Source organism: Vipera berus, assembly GCF_964194415.1.
Source record: "Vipera berus genome assembly, chromosome: 1".
Classification (NCBI taxonomy): Eukaryota; Metazoa; Chordata; class Lepidosauria; order Squamata; family Viperidae; genus Vipera; species Vipera berus.
The window spans coordinates 7,983,414-8,002,913 of record NC_138202.1 but is presented as its reverse complement, the minus strand read 5'-3'; the positions used below and the strand labels follow the sequence as shown (position 1 = coordinate 8,002,913).

Genomic DNA, 19,500 nt, shown 5'->3' with positions numbered 1-19,500 from the left:
TGGGTTTATCAAGAACAATTCAAGTCAAAAGTGGATTCCTAAATTTGGTTTCTGGTATCTAATGTCGTTCCAGTCCTTATTTGCTATGATTCTTTTTCTGTGATAAACGGGCGACAGGGTAGTCCTCAACTTAGGATGACAACAGAGCACAAAATTTCTGTTGCTAAGTGAAATATTCGTTAAGGTAGCTTTGCCCCATTCTCGACCTTTCTTGCCACAGTTCTTAAGTGAATCACTGCAGTTGTTAAATTAGTAGTATGGTTGTTAAGTGACTCTGGCTTCCCCATTGACTATGCTGGTCACAAAAGGAGATCACATGACCCCTGGGACGCTACAACCGTCATAAATATGAGTCAGTTGCCAAGCATTCTGAATTTTGATTACATGATTGTGGGGATGCTGCAGTGGTCATAAGTATGGGGAAAAAAATTCAGTGATGTAATTTTGAATGGTCACTAAACGAACTGTTGTAAGTCAAGGACTACCTGTACTTTAGTAGAGCAATGGAATGCTGTGGATGTAGTATATCTTAATTCAATAAAAGCAATATTCTCGAGGGCCAGATAGATACATGTGAGGACATTATAACCTAGGGGTCTTCAAACTTGGCCCTTTTATAACTTGCGGACTTCAACTCCCAGAATTCCTGTCTGAGGAATTGTGGGAGTTGAAGTCCACAAGTCATAAAAGGGCCACGTTTGAAGACTCCTGTTATAACCCATAGACTTTGGAAATGATAGAATAGCCACAGCCACAGATTCTATTTCAATGCTTCTACTATGACCTGGTGTCAGTCCTTCAAGGAAACAGCAAACAACACAGGTAGTCCTTGACTTATGACCACAATTGCGAAGCAAGACAGTTGTGAAGTGAATGTTGCCCCAGTTTATGATCTTTCTTGCCCCAGTTGTAAAATGAATCACTGCAATTGTTAAGTTAACAACAGGGTTACGTGAATCTGTCTTTCCCCATTGACTTTGCTTGGAAAAGGGGATCATGTGACCCCGGGACACTGCAAACCATCATAAATATGTGCCCGTTGCCAAGCGTCCGAATTGCAATCATGTGACTATGGGGATGCTGCAATGGTTGTAAGTGTGAAAAACGGTCATAAACGGTTAAACAAGAAAGCGTGAGAAAGAAACCGTTTATAACCGTTTTTCACACTTACTCCGAGCTGAACAGATTTGAGAATGAAATCCCAACCCAAAATGGCGGTGGTTATCAGCATCAAATTCCTGGGGGTGCAGCTAACGAGTAGGCTGGCGTGGTCGCTCAACAGCGAGACCCTGGTGAAGCGGGCACAGCAGCGCCTGCATTTTCTGCGTCGCATGAGAAAAGCCCATCTTCCTTCCCCTGTCCTCACCACTTTCTACAGAGGGATGACGGAGAGCATCCTGTCATACGGCATCGCAGTCTGGTTTGGAAGCATCCCTGCTTCAGACAGGAAGGCGGTGCAGAGAGTGGTGAGGACGGCAGAAAAGATCATTGGCAGTTCCCTCCCCTCCATCCAGGACGTGGCACGTAAGCGATGCTTGAGGATGGTCTGCAAGATTGTCTGGGACACTACACACCCTCTTCACAACCTGTTTTCCTTGTTACCTTCTGGGAAGAGGGGGCTCCGTGGTATCTGAAGCAGAACATCGAGATTCAGTCCCACTTTTGTTCCACACAGTATCAACCTTGTGAACTCTAAAGCTTCCTCTTTCCGCTATGTATTCAAGGTGGACAGAGATTAATATTTATATGTTATGAGCCAGCAGTGTGCTGCAGCTGCCAAAAAAGCCAACACAGTGCTAGGCTGCATTAACAGAGGGATAGAATCAAGATCAAGTGAAGTACTAATACCACTTTACAATGCCTTGGTAAGGCCACACCTGGAATACTGCATCCAGTTTTGGTCACCACGATGTAAAAAAGATGTTGAGACTCTAGAAAGGGTACAGAGAAGAGCAACCAAGATGATTAGGGGGCTGGAGGCTAAAACATATAGGGAACGGTTGCTGGAATTGGGTATGTGTAGTTTAATGAAGAGAAGGGTGAGGGGTGACATGATAGCAGTGTTCCAATATCTCAGGGGCTGCCACAAAGAAGAGGGAGTCAAGCTATTCTCCAAAGCACCAGAAGGCAGGACAAGAAGCAATGGATGGAAACTAATCAAGGAGAGAAGCAACCTAGAACTAAGGAGAAACTTCCTGACAGTTAGAACAATTAACCAGTGGAACAACCTGCCTCCAGAGGTGGTGAATGCTCCAACACTGGAGGTTTTTAAGAAGAGACTGGACAGCCATTTGCCTGAAATGGTATAGGGTTTCCTGCCTGAGCAGGGGGTTGGACTAGATGACCTCCAAGGTCCCTTCCAACTTTATATTATTATTATTATTATTATTATTATTATTATTATTATTATTATTATTATTATTATTATTATTATTATTATTATTATTATTATTATTTATATGTAAGGGCACCGTAGGTATATGCATATGTGTGTATATAGCATGTTTATATGTTTGCCATGTATGTGTACACTTTGGAGAGCAGGCAGCAGAAATTCGTTTTTAATGTGTGCCAGTGTGCTCACAGTAAAAAAAAAATGAAAATACAAGTTTATCTTACCTTATCAAAATGTTCTTATCAGCCTTGAACCCTGGCCCAAATCCAGCCAGAGATTGTTTGGCTGTGACAGGTATCACTTCTGCATCAAAACAGTAAAAAAAGATAGAGATTCAGGCCTGGATGGATGGATGGCTATGCGAGATTCTACTGATGTTCCCATTTCAATATGAGTACAATAGGGAACTACAGCAGCTAAAATGGCTAATATAATCCTTGGTTGCATTAAATAGCACTGTTATTACGATAATATTCTTCACTGGGTGGAGTGCATTTTAAAAAGGACATGAAGAAAGGGTGAGGTCAGAGGAGAACTACAGGATATTAAGGTGTCTTTTTAATCTTCAGAAAGTGGACCAGACAAAACACAAGGAAACCCAGATGACCTAACTTTACTTTATTATAAGGCTATATGAACAGAGAGCCAGTTTAGTGTAGTGGCTAAGGCATTAGGGCAGAAACCAAGAGACGGTGAGTCCCGCCTTAGGCCTGAAAGCTGGCTGGGCGACTTTGGGCCAGTCACCAGGAGACGGCGAGTTCTAGTCCCGCCTTAGGCCTGAAAACTGGCTAGGTGACTTTGGGCCAATCACCAGGAGACGGTGAGTTCTAGTCCCACCTTAGGCCCGAAAGCTGGCTGGGTGACTTTGGCCCAATCACCAGGAGACGGTGAGTTCTAGTCCCGCCTTAGGCCCGAAAGCTGGCTGGGTGACTGGCCCAATCACCAGGAGACGGTGAATTCTAGTCCCGCCTTAGGCCCGAAAGCTGGCTGGGTGACTTTGGCCCAATCACCAGGAGACGGTGAGTTCTAGTCCCGCCTTAGGCCCGAAAGCTGGCTGGGTGACTTTGGGCCAATCACCAGGAGACGGTGAGTTCTAGTCCCGCCTTAGGCCCGAAAGCTGGCTGGGTGACTTTGGCCCAATCACCAGGAGACGGTGAGTTCTAGTCCCGCCTTAGGCCCGAAAGCTGGCTGGGTGACTGGCCCAATCACCAGGAGACGGTGAATTCTAGTCCCGCCTTAGGCCCGAAAGCTGGCTGGGTGACTTTGGCCCAATCACCAGGAGACGGTGAGTTCTAGTCCCGCCTTAGGCCCGAAAGCTGGCTGGGTGACTTTGGGCCAATCACCAGGAGACGGTGAGTTCTAGTCCCACCTTAGGCCCGAAAGCTGGCTGGGTGACTTAGGCCCAATCACCAGGAGACGGTGAGTTCTAGTCCCGCCTTAGGCCCGAAAGCTGGCTGGGTGACTGGCCCAATCACCAGGAGACGGTGAGTTCTAGTCCCGCCTTAGGCCCGAAAGCTGGCTGGGTGACTTTGGCCCAATCACCAGGAGACGGTGAGTTCTAGTCCTGCCTTAGGCCCAAAAGCTGGCTGGGTGACTTTGGCCCAATCACCAGGAGATGGTGAGTTCTAGTCCCACCTTAGGCCCAAAACTGGCCGGGTGACTTTGAGCCAGGCACCAGGAGATGGTGAGTTCGAGTCCCACTAAGCATGGGCCGGACACTCTTTTTCAGCCCAAACATCCCACAGTGTTCTTGTGGGGAAAAATAGGAGGAGGAAGGAACATTGGTCCTGAATTATTTCCAAACAATACTAGAGGCAGGATATAGACACATTGAATGAACGTGTCTATAAATAAATAAATAAATAAACCAGGTGGGTGACCTCAGACCAGTCACACTCAGCCCTAAGAAGGAATCAATGGCAAAGCACTTCCTGGGGAAAAAAAAGTCATTTTACAGAGAGTTCTCCAAGACGTCTCCAAGAATTGGGACAAGATTGAAAGGAAAGGGGGGGGGGGCGGAGAGAATTCACAAAATCTTGCAAGGCAGAATAGAATCCTCCCCCCACCCACCCACCCCCGGTCACCTTTACAGCCTGAGAAACTAGGCGAGCCCCTTGCTCCACCTGTTATACAGCTGTGGACTAGGCTGTCTCTTATCTGACAGTCCCTAAGCAAAGCCCCCTGTTTCTCAAGGCCTTTTTAACACACTGTTAAACACCTTTCACTCATGGGAGCAGGAGCTGGCTGGTTTAGCTTGCTGAAGAAAAAAGAAATACGATTGTGGCTTGCAGATATCTCAAAGGCTTCCTTCCCCCTTGCAGTTCTCTCTTGAAACCAAAAGCAGAAGGAAAAAACACACACATCGGTTTGAAATTCAAATTGAAATCAGTCACGCAGTGGAAGTATTTCTGGGAAGCAGCCTCCATGACTTCAAATGGGGTTTCACTTCAAATGGAGCTTCAAATGGGGGGAGGGCCAGGATTGGTTTGCCGCAGAGGCCTCCAAAGTTGGTGACTTTACGAGTTGTGGACTTCAGTTCCCAGCTATGGCTGGCTAAGGAGTTCTGGGAATTGAAGTCCACAATTCTTGAAATTGGCAACTTTGGATTTAGTGGATTCCTGCACCCAGTAAGGCAGGGTTGGACTAGATGACCCGCCCCCCCCCGAGGTCCCTTCCAATTCATACAGTCTGTGATTCTGCAACAGCCCCTCGCCAAAGAGCAAGGCAAAGCTAAGGTCCCAGGGAGGTTGAAAGAATATACAGGTAGTCCTCAACTTACAACCGTTCATTTAATGACTGTTCGAAGTTTCAACGGCACTGAAAAAGGGATTTAATAACCATTTTCACACTTCCGACCGTTGAAGCATCCCCATGGGTCATCTGATCAAAATTTGGACCCTTGGCAACTGACTTGTATTTACGACAGGTCGCAGTGTCCCGGGATCACGTGATCCCCTTTTGCGACCTTCTGACAAGCAAGGTCAATGGGGAAGCCAGATTCACTTCACAACCGTGTTGCTAACTTAACAACTGCAGCAATTCACTTAACAACTGTCTCACTTAGCGACAGAAATTTTGGGCTCCACTGTGGTCATAAGCCGAGGACTATTTGCATTTCTGCCAACGATGGAGGGCAAAACCTTGGTTAAACACGCAAGGAGCATGTCCTAAAGCTAGCTTGTTCCATCTCTCCAATCTTTTCTTCAGCCATGCAACCCGACAGCTTTGTATAGGGAGCGTGTAATATGCTTAGCAAGCTGGTTAGGGAGATATAATTAGATCTGTCACCCCTTTTGAAAAGATTGGGGGTGCCCTTGAGGATTTGCACAGATTGAGCTGTGGCTGGGAGCAGCAAGAGTTTGTTTGCATCCTGAGTTGGCTATTAAAAATTCAGCCGGAATGAGATCACAACAGCCGCGTTCCTGTTTTTTAAAAAAAATTAAGAATTGAGCATAAATAAGAGTATCAGAAATTGTGACAGAGAGCCAGATAGGGCGAGCGTCTTACGTCAACTGGACCGTGATTTGTAAGCGATATCCCAAATCTCTACACAAAATGATTAATTCAACCCTCCTGCCATTGTGTTTCTTTTCTCAGAATTTTTATCGGGGGGCCAAATTTCTCCCCGGAATCTCGTGGCTTCCTTTCGCAAGGCCGCAAAATAGAAAATATTCTGTAGATATTTTGCATAGGGCCCAGTGAGGGAGTCATATTATCTGAAAGTGGCTTGATTAAATTTAAAAGAAGAATGCTCCTATTTGGGAACCTTCTTGATGGAATCAGGAGTTTATTTGTTTTAAACCTTTTGAAAAACCCGTGGGGGCTGGGAATACATCAAGAGTGCTCATTCAGCAACCTGTGGGCAGAATTGCCTCCAAAGGGGTAAAATGTCACATGGGCTGCTTAATTTCCAGCACAGGACAAACCACAGATAGTTTCCTAAAATGTCCAAATTCCTAAAATGTGCTTGTGGTGATATTGTGCGGCTTTTGGGGAGAAAACATGGCAGGCCTTTAATTTTATTAATTCATTCAGACTCTACGCCAGGATTCTGTCATAGATAGCTTGTAGAATCTCAATAAAACTTAAGTGTTGTTTTTTTTAAAAATGGATGTCCAATGTGAACACTGTTCCTTATATAACTAAAACAGCAAATGAACACCCACATACTTAAAACAACAGCGATGTCAACAAATTCCCTAAAAGGAATGGAAAACTGAGATGGGGGAGAAATTAAATGGAGGTTTCTGGATTAAGACCATCCATGCTTCTGAATTTGCTGCAGGGCCAACCCAAATGGACTGAAGCTTTGGGTTCAAAGAAACCACGGTTTTGCCTTTTTGAACAAATCAATTTATCTATCAAAAGTTTCAGAAGCGAATTCCTGTAAAAGAAGAAAGGAAAGGGGGGGGGAAGGAAAAGTCAAAAGTATAAAAAGAAAGAATGAAGAAAAATAGAAGCTTCCAGTTTTCTTTGCAGCAAATGCAATAGAATTGCGAAGTTATCTCTTCCTTTAGAATGACAAAAGAAAGCTCACTTTTTTTCTATTATCCCTTTTTTTTCCTAATTGCCAAAACCACAAATGCATTTATTTCTTGTTTCACGTAAAAAGTATCTCAGTTTTCTGGTCAGTCATAAAGTTAGCTATTGCCTTTAATCAAATAAGTTAAATTAGCCATTTTGAGTGAGAAAATGAGGGCCCAAACTTAATTACGTACAATAGAGGCAGTCCCTCAATGACCTTAATTGAGTCTGGAATTATGGTCGTACGTCAAGCAGGTTACTAAGTGAGTCGTGTGAATTTACATTTTTTGCAGCAGTTATTAAACAATGTGGTCATTAAGTGAATTCACTGTTCACAAATGGCATTTTTTTGCTGAACCAAAGGTTAACACTGGTTTCCAGCAAAAAGGGTCATAAATCGTGGTTACCTGACTGGGGGATGCTACAAATGGTCATAAATGCGGGCCAGTTGCTGAGGGCCCAAAATGAGATCATGTGACCGTGGGGGGGGCGATATAAGAATTTCTGATCTGGGTCATAAGTATGTTTTCTCAGTCTGTCGTAACTTAGAACAGTTGGCAAATAACTGGTCGTAAGTTGAGGACTACCTGTACAGTAAATTTAAAAACTGCCTGCTTTTCTTTAGCCTGTGCTTTGATTCCCAAGTTTCCTGAGATTTCAGAATTCTTATAGATTATATTAGTCAAATGGCAGCTTTAAGAGGGGTGGACTTGAACTCCCAGAATTCTCAGATGTGGCAGCTTTAAGAGCAGTGGACCTCAACTCCCCAAATTCCCAGATGTGGCAGCTTTAAGAGGGGTGGACTTCAACTCCCAGAATTCCCAGATGTGGCAGCTTTAAGAGGGGTGGACTTCAACTCCCAGAATTCCCAGATGTGGCAGCTTTAAGAGGGGTGGACTTCAACTCCCAGAATTCTCAGATGTGGCAGCTTTAAGAGCGGTGGACCTCAACTCCCAGAATTCTCAGATGTGGCAGCTTTAAGAGAGTGGACTTCAACTCCCAGAGTTCCGTAGCAAGTAGGGCTGGGTGAGGAATTCTGGGAGTTGAACTCCACAGGTCTTAAAGTGCCAAGTTCAAGATACACTGTGCAGCAGGCTAAAAACCGGAGATCCTGAATTCTAATTCTGCCTTAGTTATGAAGCCAGCTTGGGGATTTTAGGCCGGTCCCTCTCTGTCCTCCCCAGGGAGAAGAATACAAGGGCAAAACCACTTTGGAAATTTCATAGCAAGAAAACAACATGGATTTGTCCCTGTGGTTATATGGATGGAAGACGCATCACACGCAAACACAAAACATGTTTTCAGTCAAAAGAGCCTAGGAAGCAGACTAATATACAGTATAGGAAAATGTATCATTAACCTACATTTTTTCGAGAACCTGTTTGGTGCAGTGGTTAAAGGCCCCAGGCTAGAGACCAGGAGGACATGAGTTCAAATTCTGCCTCAGGCACTAAGCCAGCTGGGTGACCTTGAGCCAGTTACTCACTAACTTGGCCCTGGGAAAAAGATGTTAAAGGAAAACAATATTCAAAAATGATGCCAAGAAAACTTCTGGGACTTGAACAAGCTATTCGCCAAATATGAAGATTTATTTATTGTGTGACCTACTTCTGCTTTCTGGGAACACAATTTTCCCGCAAAAGTTGGCCTGGCCCCGAGTTTGTTAGTTTTCAGGAAAAGGGTATTTTTGTGAGCTACTTTGAACTGTTGTACCATTGCAGGAAGTCCTCAACTTACAGCCACGATTGAGCCCCACATTTCTGTTGCTAAGCAAGACAGTTCTTAAGAGAGCTGTGCCCCATTTTACGACCTTTTTCTGCCACAGCTGTTAAGTGAATTGCTGCAGTTAAGTGAATCATGCAGTTGTAAAACAAATCTGGCATGACTCTGCTTGTCAGAAACCAGGTAGGAAGGTCACAAAAGGGGATCACACAACCCCAGGACGCTGCAAGCGTCATAAATATGAACCAGTTTCCAAGTGTCTGGATTGTAATCATGTGACTGGCGGGGGGGGGGAATGCTGCAACGGTCGTAAGTGTGAAAAACGGTCGTAAGTCACTTTTTTCAATGCCATTGTAACTTTGAACGGACACTAATTGAATTGCTGTAAATCAAGGACTAATTATAGAGTCTTCTCTATTTAGACCACCAGCCACAAGACAAAAGCATCATGGTGAAAAAAAGAGGGTTTTTTGTCAGTGTGACAGCAGGATGGAAGCAAAAAAGACGAAAGATTTATACAATCTCAAGGGAAATTGCTGCATTCTCTGGCCTAAAGGACATAATAAAGGTTTTGATGTGATGGAGATGGGGGGAAAATTGGAAAAAAGTGCACACGGCCAACGATCAGAAGGGTTACGTTATGGAAAAGATCTTCTCATTCGTCCTAGAGTTATTGGCACATTAGGCAGAGAAAATTAAATAGTTTTACATAAAGTATTTATATATTTGCTGAGCACGTATTATATTTGATGACATTGCTTGGATAATTCTAGGTTGCTTTCTGGAATTTGAGTTTCCCCAAAAACATCAGTGGAAGATATGATCATTTTGGTTTGTGCTATTCTTTCAGGATTAAAAGCATCGTAGGTTCTGGTGGAAAGGAATATGAAATGTATTTGTTTCTTTATTATTGATATCCTGGCTTTATTTTTATTTTTTTTACAATAACCCAAAGTGGCGAACAGATCCAACACATCTCAGGCCCGCTGGCTGAGGAATTCTAGGAGTGGAAGTCCACAAGTCATAAAAGGGCCAAGTAGGTTAAGCCCTGCCAGAAAGTGTGAAAGACAATTTCTTTGGTGCGTAAACAATTTCTTTGGTGCGTAAACAACCTGTGTGCAGGTAGCAAAAAACAGCAGTTGCTCCAGCTGTTGCTGACCATACATTGATTTACGAAGCACCTGGGCAGGCACAGATGGATGCAAGTTGGCGAGGAGCCCTATTTGAATGTTGTTTCTGTTTTGCCTTGCAGCCTCCCTTCCTTTCGCCATCCTGACCTTGGTGAACTCTCCCTACAAACGGGGTTTCTACTGTGAGGACACTTCCATACGTTATCCGTACAAGCCGGACACCATTACACATGGGGTGATGGCTGGAGTGACCATTCCCTGCACCGTTTTCATAGTAAGACCGGTTGGTCAGCCGATTGATGGGTCAATTTTGAGGAGGTCCTAAAACAGCTGGGAAGGCAAGATTTTGTGGCTGTTGGGGTAGTCCTCGGTTTACAGCCATTTGTTTAGCAACCGTGCAAAGTTACAACGGCACTGAAAAAAATGCCTTGTGACCAGTCTTCCACAACTTTACAACTGTTGCAGCATCCCCATGATCACCAGTTCAGAGTCTGGTTGCTTGGAGACGGGCATGTATTTGCTTTCATATAAGTCACATATACATATTAATCACGTGTCCATCTTGTTGCGTACACAACGGAAGAAGGAATTTTGAGAGTTCACAAGGTTAATACTGTATGGCACAAAACTGTGACTGATTTGCTTAGCAACTTTGATAAAAAAAGATCATAAAAATGGAGAGCAACTCAGTTAACAACCTTAACGTAGCAACACAGGTCGTTGTCCCAATTATGAAATTCACAGGCTCTCTTTTGGAAAAGTTAATATTTTCCATTTTTGTATCTCTATAACCCTCTAGTTTGGATGCCAAGCATCCTAATTCTGATTATGTGACCATGGGGATGCTGCAACGGTCGTAAGTGTGGAAAAGCAATTAGGGTTTCCTGCCTAAGCAGGGGGTTGGACTAGAAGACCACCAAGGTCCCTTCCCAACTCTGTTATTCTATAGCTTCTATATAGACAATCATAAGTCACTTTTTCAGGGCTGTTGTTTGCAAGTTGAGGACCTGCCTGTACGATAATGGGTCCTTTTTGCATTTGAGGAATGAGCCAGCCAGGAGAATTCACAGATGTATCCTTGGTTGTGGATGGTCACTGGATAGCTTAAAGACAGGGCCCCGCCACAAAATAATAATAATAATAATAATAATAATAATAATAATAATAATAATAATAATAATAATAATAATAATAATAATAATAATAATAATAATAATAATAATAACAACAACAACAACAACAACAATAACGATGACGATGACGATGACGATGATGATGGAAGGGACCTTGGAGGTCATCTAGTCCAACCCCCTGCTGAGGCTGGAAACCCTATGCCATTTCAGATTGGTCTTTTCTTAATAATAATAGTGATGATAATAATAATAATACAAGAAGATCGCACCGACTGACTACAAGCAGCAGCATGACAAAGTAGCAACAATGGTGCATTGGAAGATCTGCAAGAAATATCATTTGCCTGTAAGCAAGAACTGGTGGGATCATAAAATAGAGAAATAGAGAATTCAAACAGACAAGCTCCTGCAACATAACACCCCGGACTTAACAATGGTCGATAAAAAAGTCTGGATAGTGGACGTGGCAGTGCCTGGAGACAGCAGAATAGACGAGAAAGAACTGGAGAAGATAACAAAATACAGAGACCTACAAATCGAAATAGAAAGACTGTGGCAAAGGCAAGCAAGGGTAGTACCGATAGTCATAGGTGCCTTGGGTGCAATCCCAAAACAACTGGAGCACCACTTGAGCACCATCATCGGCACTGACAAATTCTCCATTAGTCAATTGCAAAAGGCGGCCTTACTAGGAACTGCTTCCATCCTGTGACAAGATCTGGAATACCCTCAAACATCCACATCTGCCTATCCAAGGTCCTTGGTAAGGACTCGATAGGTCGACAGAAATGCCAAATCCAGTCTGGACATCTGGCTGACTTTGCGATGATGATTAATAATAATAGTAATAACAACAACAACAATAACAATAACAATAATAATAATAATAATAATAATAATAATAATAATAATAATAATAATAATAATAATAATAATAATAATAATAAAGTTGGAAGGGACCTTGGAGGTCATCTAGTCCAGCCCCTTGCTCAAGCAGGAAACCTATACCATTTCAGACAAATGTTTGTCCAGTGTCTTCTTAAAAACTTCCAGTGTTGGAGCATTCACAACTTCTGGAGGCAGGTTGTTCCACGGGTTAATTGTTCTAACTGTCAGGAAGTTTCTCCTTAGTTCTAGGTTGCTTCTCTCTTTGGTTTCACCCACCATCTTGTCTGGGGTGGAAACTTGAGAAGGGAGGGCATCAAGGCTGTCCTTGGAAAACATCACCTTTCTTTCTTTCTTTTCTTTCCCCCCCCCCCACCTCTACCTGCTAGATTTCAGTCGGCGAGGCTTACCTGGTCTACACCGAACGCTTGCACTCGCGTTCCCAGTTTAACAATTACCTGGCTGCCCTCTACAAAGTTATCGGGACGTTCCTGTTTGGCAGCGCCGTCAGCCAATCGCTGACTGACTTGGCCAAGTACATGATTGGGCGTCTGCGGCCAAATTTCCTGGCAGTCTGTGAGCCAGACTGGACGAAAGTGAATTGTTCGGTTTATGTCCAGGTGGAAGACGTGTGCCAGGGCAGCACCAGAAACATCACAGAATCCAGGTAAGTTCAACGCCGTTTAGGGAATCACTGTGGCAACTGAATGGTCGCTAAATGAGGCAGTCACTAAAGGAGGACTGTCTGTATCCATAATTAATGATTAACCTTTTTTTTCTGGATTCTTTTGAGTCAATGGGGGACTCCTAGTGACTGCCTGAACAAGTCCCTGCAGTTTTCTTGGCAAGTAGTTTTGCCATTGCTTCCTTCCTAGGGCTGAGGAAGAGTGGCTGGCCCAAGGTCACCCAGTTGGCTTTGTGCCTAGGGCAGAACTTGAACTCATAGTCCCCAGTTTTTAGCCTGCACCAAACGGCTCCCTTAATTAACGTCTATAAAATTTCTGAAAACTCCCTCAATGGCTGCACACAATATTGTTTCTGTCCAAACAGGTCATTGATGCGATGAAGTTGTTATCCAAATGCCTTTACAGGTAGTCCTCGACTTACAACGGTTGATTTAGTGACTGTTCAAAGTTACAACAGCACTGGAAAAAGCGACTTATGACCGTTTTTCACACTTATGACCATTGCAGCCTCCCCAGGGTCACGTGATCAAAATTCAGAGGCTTGGCAACTGACTCGTAGTTATGACGGTTGCAGTGTCCCGGGGTCACGTGATCCACTTTTGCGATCTTATGACAAGCAGAGTCAATGGGGGAAGCCAGATTCACTTTATGACCATGTTACTAACTTAATAACTGCAGTGATTCACTTAAAAACCGTGGCAGGAAAGGTTGTAAAATGGGGCAAAATTCACCGAACAAATATTTCGCTTAGCAAACAGAAATTTTGGGCTTAATCGTGGTCGTAAGTCCAGGACTACCGGTATTGTTTTTGCAAATGCTATAAATATTGCAGCAGAAATTTGATCATTATGCAAAGCTACCAGCGAAAAGGAGATTTCAAGAAAAATATGGACAAATTCTATTTCAGGAATAGGTGAATGTGGATCTGAACTGAATTTCCTGGCAATTCTAAAATCAATACAATTATAAACATACAATGGTAACCGTTGATAGGAAACAGTCAAAAAGTAATTAATAATGGTTCATAATGGTTAATAAATAGTTAAAGAGGATTTGATACAGGAAGTCCCCAAGTTACCATCTCAGTTGGGAACCAGAACTTGAGTGAGACAGTTTGTTAAGTGAACTGTGCCTAATTTTATGACCATTTTTGCCCCTGTCGTTAAGCAAATCATCGTGGTCATTAAGCGAATCACGTGCTTGTTAAATGAACCCAGCTTCTCCCATGGACTTGACTTTATTGGAAGTTGCCTGGGAAAACCGCCACTCATGATCACGTGACCAAGATGAGGTTGCCGAGCTCCCAAATTATGATCACAGGACAGCACTGGTTGTAAAGGCGAGGACTGATCGTAAATCACTTTTTTCAAATGGTCGTAAATCAAGGACTACGTGTAAAGTTGTTGGTGCTGCCTGTTTTGTACGGAAGATTGTGTTCCCCACTCCAAGAGGCGGGAGGAGAGGCAGGAACCCAGATCATAATTTCAAAGTTCTTCAATAAATGGTCGTAAGTCAAGGACTCCTTTCTAACATAGTTGTCCAGTAGTTTAGAACTTTTCTTAAAAAAAACCCAAAAGGCGAAGCCGTGTCGGATCTGAAAGAGGAACAACTTTTCCACAATGAGTTCTCCTGTTTGAGAATTTTGGAAGGGAGAAAGCATTAGCCAACCATCCATTCTATACAGGTAAGTCTTCAACTTACAACAGTTCATTTAGTGACCATTCAAGTTACAACGGCACTGAGAAAAATTGATTTAAGACCGTTTTTCACACTTAACGACCGTTGCAGCCTCCCCAGGGTCAGGTGATCAGAATTTGGAGGCTTGGCAACTGGCATGTACCCACGACAGTTGCAATATCTCGGGGAATCATGCCACCCCTTTTTGCCATGATCTTCCGACAAGCAAAGTTGATGGAGGAGCCAGATTCCCCTTAACGACCGTGTTAGCAGCCTAACAATTGCAGCGAATCACTTAACAACGGCAGCAAGGAAGGGCGGGATATAAATGGGATTAAAATAAATAAAAGAAATAAATAAAATAAAATGGGGCAAAATTATATATATGTGTGTGTGTGTGTGTGTGTGTGTGTGTGTGTGTGTTCTGAGGTTTTCGCGGGTGTTTGTATGTAGATCTTTGGTCATTTGGGTTTTTCCCCACGTAGAATTGGAGGTATCAGGGCAACGTTTCGACGAAATCTCATCCGTCATCCTCAGGCTGGTGACTTCAGCTTCGTTCTTCTGAGATTTCATCGAAACATTGCCCTGATACCTCCAATTCTACGTGGGAAAAAACCCGAATGACCAAAGATATATATATATGTATGTATGTATGTGTGTGTAAGTATGTATATGTATGTATGTATATATATATATATGTATGTATGTGTGTGTGTGTGTGTGTGTGTGTGTGTATATATATATATATATATATATATATATATATATATATATATATATATATATATATATATATATATATATATATATATATATATATATATATATATATATATATATATATATGTATATGTATATATATATATATATATATCTTTTTTTCTTCTCTTTCTAGATTGTCATTCTATTCTGGACACTCTTCCTTTGGGATGTACTGCATGATGTTTTTAGCGGTGAGTGAATTCTCTGGAAGCGGGGCGGGGTCAAAGCAGGGACCCGAAGACGCACGTTCGTTTGCATTTCAAAGGACCAGGGAGAAAGTGATTGTGATCAATGTTTCTCGACTTTAGCCACTTGAAGACGGGTGGACTTCAACTCCCAGGATTCCCCAGCCAAGCTTGAGAAACATCAGATTTGAGAGCTTTAACATGATTTTTGCAGGGTGCAGCCAGCATTCCCACGAATCAGGAAAGCCATCCGGATTGAGTTCTAAAGCTCCCGGTTCTTTTTTTTTAAAAAAAAAAATATATATTATTTTTTAAAAAATAATTTTTTAAATAAATAAATAAATAAAAAATTTCTGAATTGACAGTCCCGCTCAGGACGTCTGATCGGCTTTTGTAGTCAGTTAAAAAGGTACTGAGAGGGGTGCCAATCGTGGCTGCGTTCCCACAACACGCTGAACCAGGATAGTTAAATCGGGACCCCTCAGCGGTTGCCTCGGTGACTGGCGGAGGGGGGGGGGCTATAGTTTGATGAGCTTCCAAATTGGGGGAGGTGGGAGCAGAAACGTTGCGTGGTTATTTATTTGTGCCCTCCCTTCCTTTGTTTATTTGCATACTTTTATTTATTTGCTAGCTTTATTTATTTATTTCCATGCTTCCTTCATTGATTTGCATCCTTTACTGATTTGCTAGCTTTTTATTCATTTTATTTATTTATTGTGCGTTCATTTCCACGCTTCCTTTTATTGATTTGCGTCATTTATTTATTTATTTTGCATTTATTCCCACGCTTTCTTTTATTTTGCTCACTTGATTTATCTGCTCCTTTTATTTATATGTCTGCTGCCTTTAGTGACGTGCTGCCTTTTATACATTTGCGTGTTTTACTGATCGCTTTTTTTGCGCGCTGGCATTACTTTGCTAACTTGATTTGTTCCCTTTGTGTGTGGTTTTTTTTTTTGTTTGTTTGCACACTTCCTTTATTTACTAATGTTTGTAGTATATTTTTCCTTCTTTTTTTATTTTTTGGAGGCTCCCTGTATTTAGCTTCACTCTTTATTTATTTATTTGCTCTCTTTATTTATTTGCATACTTCCTTTACCGTTTGTGTACTTAATTTGCTTCCTTCCTTCCTTCCTTCCTCCCTCTCTCTGTCCCTCTCTCCTTCTTTCTTCTGTCCCTCCTTCCTTTCTCCCTCTCTCGGTCTCTTCCTCCCTCCTTCATTTTTTCTTTTCTTCCTTCCTTCCTCCCTCCCTCCCCCCTCCCATTTCTTTCTTTTTTTCCTTCCTTCCTCCGTTCCTCCCTCTCTCCCTCCCATTTCCTTCCTTCCTTCCTCCCTCTGTTCCTCCCTCTCTCCCTCCCATTTCCTTCCTCCTTCTCATTTCCTTCCTTCTCTTTCCCCTTTCCTTCCCTTCCCTTATATGCCCCCTTACTCCCCTTGACCTCGTTGGGCAAACCCAGCCGTGGGGCTCATTTAGGATTCGAAGCGTGGGTGGAATTCAATGTGAGCATCAGGTTCAGCCGTGGGGCACAGAGGAAGACCGTCTCTTCCAAAGACATTGTCCTCTGTCAGCCATCTCTAAAGCCCCCTCCTTTCTCTTGGAGTCTAGCTTTACGTCCAGGCCCGCCTGGTTGGCCGATGGGCTCGGCTGCTGCGCCCTACTATCCAGTTCTTTCTCCTCTGCTTCGCCATCTACGTGGGCTACAGCCGAGTGTCAGACTACAAGCACCATTGGAGCGACGTGGTGGTCGGCCTCCTGCAGGGGGCGCTCATTGCTATCCTTACGGTAAGTGATGGACCGATTGACCCAAAGTCACCCAGCCAGCTTTCATGCCTAAGGCGGGACTAGAACTCGCCATCTCCTGCTGATTGGCCCAAAGTCACCCAGCCGGCTTTCATGCTTAAGGCAAGACTAGAACTCGCCGTGTCTGGTGATTGGTTCAAAGTCACCCAAGGCAGCTTTCATACCTAAGTCTGGACTAGAACTCCCATCTCCTGGTGATTGGTCCAAAGTCACGCAACTGGCTTTCATGCCTAAGGCAGGACTAGAACTCCCAACCTCTTGGTGGTTGGCCCAAAGTCACTCAGCTGGCATTCAAGCCTAAGGCAGAACTAGAACTCACCGTCTCCTGACGTTTGACTCAAAAGTCACCCAGCTGGCTTTTAAGGCTACAGCAGAACTAGAACTCGATGTTCCTGGTGATTGGCCCAAAGTCACCCAGCCTGCTTTCACAGTTAAGAAGAACTAGAACTCACTGTCTCCTGGTGTTTGACCCAAAAGTCACCCAGCTGGCTTTCATAGCTAAGCAGAACTAGAACTCACTGTTTCCTGGTGATTGGCTCAGTCACCCCAGAGAGCTTTTTATGCCTGTGGTGGGACTAGAACTCACATTCTCCCAGTTTCTAACCTGGTGCCTTCACCACTAAATCAAACTGGCCATCTCTGGCATCTTCTCATTTGAGCTTCCTTTTTTTACAGGTCCGCTACATCTCCGACTTCTTCAAGGAGAGGCCCCAGGCACCGTGTGCCGAAAAGGATCTTGCACGTAAACCCAGCATCCCCCTGCCTCTGAGCGAGTCGGAGTGTAATCACTGCAACTATCGGGTTCCTGTGTGAATGGGGTGATCTCCAAATGGTTTGATTTCAGCAGTGAACGCACCTATCCGCCTATTATCCGATGTCTCTCACTCTCTGATGCGTTTCTACTTTCCCCTTGGACTCGTCCAATGAAAAGGAAAAACTGGGACATTTTTTTTCCCTTTCATTCTTCTTTTTTTGTTCATTTTTAAACCCCCCCCCTTTTTTTTTTACTATTATTATTATTATTATTATGCCCAATGCTACTGCACCACACCACACAGCACATTTGACACTTGGAAATGCCTGCCGCACCGCCACCTAAGCTCAAAGACCAGGCCAGAAATTTGAAAATTTTCAAACTTTTGTCTCTTGTTAAAAGACTTCCAGACAAACCCTTTTTCCATGTGGGGTAAAATAAGACACAGGTTTATGTATATATATATATATATATATATATTCAGCTTGATGGCCCAGCTTTTTATCTGGACTTCGCTCTCTGTGCCTGGCTTTGCAAAAGGGTGCCACAGCTTGCTTTGCAAAAGTTAGTGGGTATCTGATAGTCTCTTCCCAAAACGGTGGAAGGATTCCTGAGCACTGTCAAGACCCCCAAAATTTGCTAGGATGTTTTTTAACGCCTTTGGGGAGGGGTTTCCCCCTCCATTTTCTATGTATTTGGGTCCTCTTTTTAGGCGCCTGATGGGGGGGTCTAAAGGGAATTTTGTGTTTGAATGCAGACAAATCCTCTCAAAGGACATGGTGTGTGAAATATTTGCTCTGGGGTATAGCAGCAAAAATGGACTGTAGCTGTGAAAGGTTAGAGCAAGGCTTTCCACTTTTGGCAACTTTTAAGACTTGCGGATTTCAACTCCCCATGCCCGCTGGGGAATTCTGGGAGTTGAAGTCCACAGGTCTTAAAGTTGTCAAGCATGGATATTCCAGATTTGCTCCATAAAAAGAAAATTGTCACCTGGATAATATCTTACAATTTCGTCAAGGTTGAAAGAAGGGACGAATATTGGGCATCAGTGATGTTTTTATTAAACTGCTAAATTGGGGGTGGGGGGTGGGGAGGGGCATCCCATATCTCCGATACCAACTTTTTGTACCGGTCAAACTTTTGTTTTCCAGTGAATAAAATCGAGCAAGATTGAATAAAATTGAAACGGACTTTTTAAGTCACTGCCAACATCTTTTTATTGTTCTCGCTGCAGACGATCAGATTTTTCCCTAAAGCTTTGAAGTCCGAAATTTCAGCAGTGGGGTGGGTGGGAAAAGCTGCGGATCACCAGCTTTTTGTGGTGCCGCCAGAAAGGAGAAGAATCGCTTAAGCGATTTGAAAAGCAGCCATTTCTGATGGGAAATTTGGGCCTTGAATGCGTGTGTGGCCTGCAGAGGGTGAGGAACGTGGGCAAAAGAAATAAAGGTTTGATCCTTTCCGGGTTACGCTGAAGCAACTCTCTTTCGATGGGTCGTTACGAATTCAGGAAGAGCGGTACAAATTTCAAACCATTTGCTGCACACACTTGACTGTGAAGAAGAAGAAGAAGAAGAAGAAAAATCTAATAAAAAACAGGCAGGGGAAAAAAATCAGATCAAGCCAATAGCAATTCAAGGGGAATTACCCTCATCTAGAGAAAGGACATCTTATGAAACAGGTAAAAGAGGTCAAGGAGTCTCTGCAGATTTGACTCCACTTGTTGCCAACTATGGGGGGGCATAATAATAATAATAATAATAATAATAATAATAATAATAATAATAATAATAATAATAATAATAATAAGTTGGAAGGGACCTTGGAGGTCATCTAGTCCAACCCCCT

The 19,500-nt window shown here is 43.3% G+C and overlaps 1 protein-coding gene across 1 annotated transcript in view; it reads left to right on the top strand.

Moving 5' to 3' along the window:
- PLPP2 (phospholipid phosphatase 2) overlaps nt 1-17,888 on the top strand; it is a 36,373-nt gene extending 18,485 nt beyond the window's left edge. Inside the window, exons 2-6 of the mRNA XM_081326368.1 lie at nt 9,894-10,045; nt 12,179-12,456; nt 15,048-15,105; nt 16,707-16,883; nt 17,577-17,888. Coding sequence (XP_081182494.1) covers nt 9,894-10,045; nt 12,179-12,456; nt 15,048-15,105; nt 16,707-16,883; nt 17,577-17,714 — 803 coding nt within the window. The 3' untranslated portion in view covers nt 17,715-17,888. The remainder of the gene's footprint in view (nt 1-9,893; nt 10,046-12,178; nt 12,457-15,047; nt 15,106-16,706; nt 16,884-17,576) is intronic.
- Nucleotides 17,889-19,500: the final 1,612 nt, after the last annotated feature.